The sequence below is a fragment of the Galeopterus variegatus genome, unplaced genomic scaffold (assembly GCF_000696425.1).
Source record: "Galeopterus variegatus unplaced genomic scaffold, G_variegatus-3.0.2 Scaffold1866, whole genome shotgun sequence".
NCBI lineage: Eukaryota > Metazoa > Chordata > Mammalia > Dermoptera > Cynocephalidae > Galeopterus > Galeopterus variegatus.
The window spans coordinates 102,064-109,929 of NW_007727977.1; the positions used below are offsets into that span (position 1 = coordinate 102,064).

Sequence of the window (7,866 nt, forward strand, 5' to 3'; positions counted from 1 at the left end):
TGCGGACCGGTCCCCGTTCACTGGCTGAGCGAGGCGCGGGATCGATGCCGAGGGTTGCGATCCCGTTGCCGGTCCCCGGTCCGGTACAGGGGCGACACTGAGGGTTGCGATCCGTTGCCGGACACGGAAAAAGACAAAAAAAAAAAAAAAATTCTACTAATGATAGGAAAAGGATTTAGGTTTTAAAAAATCCTATTGATTATGAAAATCAACTATGTCACACTTTTCTGAAACTCTTAGAGACAGGTTTCCTTTGAGCTATTTTAGATCTCCCCACCACCACCTGCCCCCCCAAACTCAAGAGAACTTAATAGGAAGTTAAGAGCTCCTCTAGTTATGTCACTGGAGACACCACGAAATCCAATCACAGCTATAATATTTACTGTTGGTCTAACCTTGGGCAAGTTATCTTATTGAACTTAGCTTTCTGATCTATAAAATGATGATAACACCTATCAAAAAGTTTAGATTAGACATATAAAGCACTTAGCCCAAAGTTTGGCACATAGTAAAAGTTTAGTAAAGGTTATCTATTAAATTACTACATTCTAACTATACACGGGATGCCTCTGAAGAAAAACACACATACACCATATACAAACACAGCACATAAAGCAACTTAAAATAGTGAATAATCCTTCTTCCCCCCAAAAAAGAACTAGAATTTGTGCTTTCATTTCATTTTCTAAAATACATAATCATAAAACTTGAAACATATGGAGAACCTAACACTCCCATGCCAAGATCCAATTCTATCAAATCCCAACATTTTGTCACAGAGGTTTCATGTTTAAGAACAGAAACATAAGACACAATGGAAGTGTTCTATATGCTTACCTGACATTGGATTGCTTCTACTCGGTAAGGGTTAAAACACTTTTGGCATTTGCAACAGAGCTGTTTGAAGTAAACCTAAAGAGAAATTTGCCTTTTATAAAAGCTTACACACACACACACACACACACACACACACTCCCTCCCTTCCTAGGCTCCCAGTTCTAATTTATGTAATCCATTCCCTCACCTTGTACCTTGCTTTCACCCCACCTTAAGTTTTTAAGCTCTACTAGTGCTACCAGTCACTTTTTCTTACTTTTAACCTACTTTTTTCTTACCTATGAAATTGGGATAATGCTACTGACTTTCCTGTAGTACTGATAACTACCCAATAATGTATATAAAGTACTGTAGTAAGTACTCAATGGGAAGTACCTGTTAAAATAATTTTACTCACTGTGTGAGCTGGTCTTCTTTTGTCCTGGTCTATTAACCCTTACATGATTAATTTTTCAGTATTTCTCCACTTGAACTTTAAGTTACTTCTGGTTACCATCAATACCATGTGCTTTCTAAGCTTTGTGTATTTTACTGTGGTTTTCTCCCTGCCTTACTTTGTGAACTCCTATTTATCCTTCAAAATCCTGCTTGGACATCATGATGCCTTTCCACAGACAGGGTTAGTCACTGACAGGGCTAATCATCTCCCACCGGCATTATTTCTGGACCACTTCCATGCCATAGGTGCCATTGCTAATATCACAAATTGTATTTGGTCTGCATCACTCCCATCAGAATAAGTCTGAGTCATTGCACCGTTAGGGAGACACAAGATTAACAATTTACCTAGACTTTGATAAATCAAGGAGTCTTCTTGTAATCTATAATACCCACCAGAAAAACAAGTTCCATGTCTTGTTCTTTGTATGCTAGTGCCTGGGAATGTTTGAATTAAACTCATTGTTTTTCTTCTGGCAAGAGAAGGGAAATAATTTTTAACAGGTTAAAAATCTATTCACCTCCTGGATCTAGTAAGTGGCTACTCTGAAAAGGCACATTTTCAGTCAGATCTCAGCATTCCCTTTTACCCTCTTCCTTCTCAGTCCACCAGTCAGAAAGGCAGCATCCAAACATGCAACAGTACAGGAGGCTCAAACTCAAATGCTTTTACAAGTTACTGAAGTAGGCCCCATGTAGACTGTTGCAAAATGAAGTGCACAGGCCAACTGGAAGGAGACAGAAGCTGCTCAGCCACAGACCGCATTCTCATTCTGAAATGAGGGCCCACTATGACCAGAGCCTATGGTCGTTCATGAAAATCTAGAAATGCAGAATTGAATGTAAAGTCTTTCCCAATCCTAATATGTTGACAATTAACTCAAATTAGGAGAGAAAAGAATTTAGGCTTAACCTAAGTCAGTCTCTTACAGGCCAACCTTTGCAATAAATTATTTCTCTTATTGCCCCACCTCGTGGACAAACAAGGGAAATTTCCTAGCGCTAAGGCCCAAACCTGTTCAAAATATACCAACTAAAATATGTTTACAGAAAGTCCCAATGTAGGCAAGAAGAGAAGTTTATCTAAATAACCCGATATTTTGTCCTACAGAACTGCCAAATCAAATATAACGCCAGTTAGTTGTCCAGGAACTCAGGTGGGCAGTCTGATGCAGGGCCATCAAACATTCACTAAGCAGTTATTGCATGCCTGGCACCAAGGATGCCAAGATGAATGACACGGCCTTGTGACAGTCATGCTATGTGAGGAAACAGACTTCTCCATCTAACACCATCAAATATAACGCCAGTTAGTTGTCCAGGAACTCAGGTGGGCAGTCTGATGCAGGGCCATCGAACATTCACTAAGCACTTATTGCATGCCTGGCACCAAGGATGCCAAGATGAATGACACGGCCTTGTGACAGTCATGCTATGTGAGGAAACAGACTTCTCCATCTAACACCTGCACCCACCCCAGTCTTCTCTCATGTCCTCTCACTTTTACTTACTTTATTAGTTCCGGAAATGCACCACACATAGGCACTCTCCCATCTGGTGTTACAATCTCTGCAGTGAAAATAGCCATATTTTCGTTCCAAAAGCTGAAAATAAGGGGGAAAAGTCTTTCACCATGTTGAAGAAAACAGCTAGTTCCTTCTTTCTTTATGGCTTTATGTAAGAAAAAAAAATTTACCTCTTTAACCTTACATATCTATTCTCAATTCTACTACATTAATTTAGCTTCTCGTCTCTAAGGATTACTCTGGGATTCTTCTTGCTGCTATCTTTCATACTTTTCCAATCCATTTTGCACAGTGCCACCAGCACAATCTCCCCGAAACGAAGATCTAACTTCATATTTCACAGACTGGAAGCCCTTCTTTGTCTCGTCATTCATAAAAGCAATGGTTGCCAGAATTTTCGACTTTCACAGGCTTAGTTAGGGTTAGCACCGTAACTTGCCAAAAACTTAGAAAACATACAGGCCACTTAAAACACATGTTTTCAGGATTCCCTCTCCTTCACGAAATAAAGGGAGGGAGCAAGAGGAAATTTGCTCTTATTGCCCTAGAAATGGGAAAGAAGAGAGAAAGTGGGACTGGCAGAGGACTAAGAAGAGGGAAGAGAAAGTGCACCTGGAAGTTGGGCTTATGGAGCCAGTCAGAGGCTGTGTCTCCGTGTACCTGCTTGCTCTTTCTTTCTCGAGGACGCACAGCATCGTCTTCCCCTAACTCATCAGGCTGTCCAAGTTCCTCCTGCCTGTCATCTTCTGACTTTGTTTTTGGTGGCCGCTGCTGGCCGGCCTCAGCAGGGCTCGAAAGCGCCTTGCCCTCCCCATCTTCCTCATCCTCCTGTAGCCGCAGCTGCACCAAACCCCTGCGGCCGATCATGGGTGAATAGACTCCCCATGCTGGCGGGGGCTCCCCATGGCCGGTGCTGTCCCAGGGTGAGTGGCTGTGCAGGATGGGAGGCCCCAGCGAGCACTGCACAGACTTGTCCACCCGCAGGCTCACCTGCACTCCCACCTCCTTGGTGTTGGCCTTGCACAGCCGCAGGTTCATGTTGGGGTTCATCTGGGCAAGAATGGACTGAAGCTGTGCCCTCTTGCAAGGGTTCATGCAGTAGCCGGAGGCATTGGAGGGAACGACCAGCACCGGCCTGGCCAGGAAGGTGGAAGGGCCCATGTTTTGCCACCAGTCAGGCTGTTGGTGCCCTGGAAGTCCAGTCTGGCCCAAAGGCAGGGTGGTCCCATATCCCTGGTACAAGCCACAGGGAACACTGACAAAGCGTTCCATCTGCCCACATGTGCTCAGGCCCAGCCCAATATCCTAGTTTAGTTTGTTTGTGTCCTTTTATTGCCTTCCACTTTCACCCGCCCTTTCTTTCTCCTGATCAAGTTGGTTCAGATTTATCCCGGGTTTCTCCATTTAGTTCAGATTCTAATGGAAGCTGCCCCCTATTACCTTAATTGGAGGGACGATCTACCTATCTACAGAGATCTGATTACCACCTGACTCCTAATTGTTTTTCCCTACTTCTTCAATTCAGTATTCCTGAATCTTTTTTCCAAAGCTGTTTTTTATTTCTGACATTCACACATATGCTTTAATTAGCTATTCATTTATTTATTCCTCTAGCGACCATTTTAGAGATCCTTTTATACACCGCTGTTGGAAATGTAAACTGGTATGCACATTATGGAAACAGTAAGGAGAGGTTCCTCAAAAGATTAAAACTAGAACTACCATATGATCTAGCAATCCCACTGCTGTGTGCATATGCAAAGGAAATGAAATCCATATCTTGAAGAGATATCTGCATTTCCATGTTCATTGCAGCATAATTCACAATAGCCAAGCTATGGAAACAATCTAAGCGTCCATCAACAGGTGAATGAATAAAGAAATTGTGGTATACATATGCAGTGGAATATTATTCAGCCTTTAAAAAGGAGATCATGTCATTTGCAATAACATGGATGAAATTGGAGGGCTTTATGCTAAGTGAAATAGGCCAGATAAAAAAATACTGCATGATCTCACTTATATATGGAATCTTAAAAAGTCAAATACATAGAAGCAGAGTAGAATACTGGTTACCAGAGGCAAAAAGTAGAGCAAATGGGGAGATGGTGGTCGAACAGTATAAGGCCACACTTACGTACGATGAATAAGTCTAGAGATCTAAGGTACAGCATGATGACTATAGTTTATAATACTGTATGGTATACTGGAAATTTGCTAAGAGAGTAGATTTCAGGTGCTCTCATCACACACAAAAAAAAGGTAAATGTGAGGAAATGGTCTTAATTGCCTAACTGCAGTAATCATTCACTATTTATACATATATCAAAACATCATGTGGTACACATTAAATATACACAATTTTTATGAAGAAATTTTAAAATAAAGCATATTGTAAATCAAATATAAGAGGTAAATTATTTGAGGAGCTGCACTAGAACAGTATAAGAAAGAAAGCATTTTATGGCAGAGCTGATGAATATAAAGTCCCTGGTACCAAGAGAACAAGGAATATAAAATTACAGGGTAGCATATATAATGAGAGACAATATATTTCAGAGGATTTTGTGACATGCCAGTGGTTCTCAGTCCTTCACGCCCCCCCCCGAAAAAAAAGGCAGGAAAGCAAATTGTTCTGATTTAGAGGGTAAATGCAGGTTTCATCGCAGGGTAGTTAAGTATATGAAGTCAAATGGACTTAAATTCAAACCCGGGCTTTGTCACTAGGTAAGTTATGTAACTACTTGATTCAGTTTCCTCACCTAACAATACTAACCAATTTATAGGATTATGAGTATTAAACATGATGTTGCTTTTAAAGCCCAAAGCACAATGGTAACTCATAAAATGTTCAGTCAGTGGTGGCTATTATTAGATAAGGATCACAGACCTGTGTTCCTTTGCTAATTAGACTTAGATCAAAAGCTTCAGTAAGGTCTGAATTTGCATTAGTAAGGTCTCCTGCTACAGCTAAGGATTACTGACGATCAAACTAAAATACCTAAAAAGAGAAAAAAAAATTTTAAAAGAAACAAAAAAATAAAAAGATACCTAAGCAACCAAGTGGAGCCAACCCTTCTCCTGCTACAGCTAAGGATTACTGACGATCAAACTAAAATACCTAAAAAGAGAAAAAAAATTTTTAAAAGAAACAAAAAAATAAAAAGATACCTAAGCAACCAAGTGGAGCCAACCCATTTTCTAATCCAAGGTTGCTTCTGCTATTTACTGCTCAAGCACCTAATGAATACATCAAGTCCCAGGAGCAGCTCTCAGCTCCCGAATCCAGTTGAAGCCTTTCTAGGTCATACAACAAACCAGAATTAAGCTTTGTGTTAGACACGTTACAGACTCTGTGAATTCAGAGATGAGGTCAGGTTCCTGTCTTCCAGGTCAGTTTGCGGGGGAAGACAGGCACAAAACAGAGCAATTGGTACCCTAAGAATGTTAAACATACTACCAAGGGCTGAGAAGAAGAGTACTACACTGCAGGAGCGTGTTAAGATGGGCTTCACAATTTCTCAAGCTCAGAGGTCTTTTACACCTGCTACCTAAGAAAGGCATGCCTACTAGAACTAATGTCCTCTGACTTTACATATCGGCCCCTTCCACTACCACGCAGTAGGGAAGTGAGTCATTCACAACCATGGACCACTGTGGGGATTTCTAAGGTCAGCCCACTCTGGGGGACAGGCCTGAGGGAACATCCGCTCTAAAATCTGAACAAGACCTTTCAAAGGTCCTGGGTCGTGTCCGGAGGGCGCCCCCCCTCCACCCCAAATGTCGGCTGGAGGAGGAAGCAAGAGAGGGAAGACTTGGAGTAGACGTGGGGGGGCGACCCCTCCAGCCAGGGCGGTCTAGGACTCCGAAGGGTCAGGGAGAGGAGAACACGCCCTCCAGCTCCCTCTTTATTCGGTCAGAGACTGACTGTTCCTGAGCCTAACAAAGAATTCCCCCGCTGCGGCACTGAAGAGCAACGCCGGTGGCTGCGGAGGGGCCGGCGACCTAACTTCCGGGCGACGCGTACGCTGCGTGCTGCGTCGCGGCGTCGTTACGTCACACGCTTCGAGCGGGCTTTTGGCGCGAGCGTCTGAAACTAGGTGGAGGAGGCGGAGCTGCTGGGGTTACGCGCTTTGTGTCTTGTCTGGGTGGCGGGACGCCGCGGAAGGAAGCCTGAGGAGTCAAATTTGTGATCTAAGCGCCAGCGGGGTTTTTGTCAGCCTACTCCGGCCAAAAAAGAGCTGCATCTCTGGATCGGGTTAGTGGTGGCTGGGGTGGAGACGGGCGTGTCTTCCGCGGTCGCAGTCGTCTAGCGTGGCGGGGGAGCGCCTCTCACGCCCCGGGTCGGAGCCGCTGCCCTTTGCCCTCTTTGTCTCTTGCCGACCCCCACCCCTGCCTGAGAGAAAGGTCCTTGTCCTGAAGGCAGATTCCTGCAAAGCAGATTCGACGCCCGCCCCTTCCCCGGGACTCTGTTTCACCTCAGGTCCCTGCCTTTGGGCCCCGCAAGCCGCTCAGGGTTTGCCTCTTAGCTGTCCCAGCTGACTGGACCTGAATTTTCTGTAATTGGAAACACAATAACGTTACTTTAACGGAATTATTACTACTTTGGAAAATGTTTTGCAGCTTCGGGGCACACTGTGCCTGCTTACTTAACCCCTAGTAATTGCTGTATTCCGTCGCTGTACCTATCAGGTGCCCTCTATAACTGCGCAGCCACTAGCCACGCGAGACTAGTTAACGTAATTAAAATTAAATACTAAAAATTCTGTTTTTGAGTCACTCTAGCCACGTCTCAAGTGCTTGATGTGGCTAGTGGCTACTATATTGGACTGCACAATTATAGGACGTTCCCATCCTCACAGCACAGTTGTTGTCCCAAAAGATGAGACTGAGGTAAAGAGTGTAACTTTAGACAAGCTACCTTACCAGCGCTTTTGATGTTACCTTAGAGTCCCTTAACAAGGAATGCATCCCTATGAAGTGTATTTTGATCTCTTTGCAGACTTATTTACCTAATCCTGGAGAAACATTGTAGATAAAAATGTCTGTTGGATCCGAAGAGAGG

The 7,866-nt window shown here is 43.6% G+C and overlaps 1 protein-coding gene across 1 annotated transcript in view; it reads right to left on the reverse strand.

Moving 5' to 3' along the window:
* ZAR1L (zygote arrest 1-like) overlaps positions 1-4,073 on the reverse strand; it is a 10,310-nt gene extending 6,237 nt beyond the window's left edge. Inside the window, exons 1-3 of the mRNA XM_008579360.1 lie at positions 3,414-4,073; positions 2,787-2,879; positions 838-912 (exon numbers count right to left, since the gene is read on the reverse strand). Of these exons, the coding sequence (XP_008577582.1) occupies positions 838-912; positions 2,787-2,879; positions 3,414-4,073 (828 nt within the window). The remainder of the gene's footprint in view (positions 1-837; positions 913-2,786; positions 2,880-3,413) is intronic.
* Between the last annotated feature and the right edge of the window lie 3,793 nt (positions 4,074-7,866).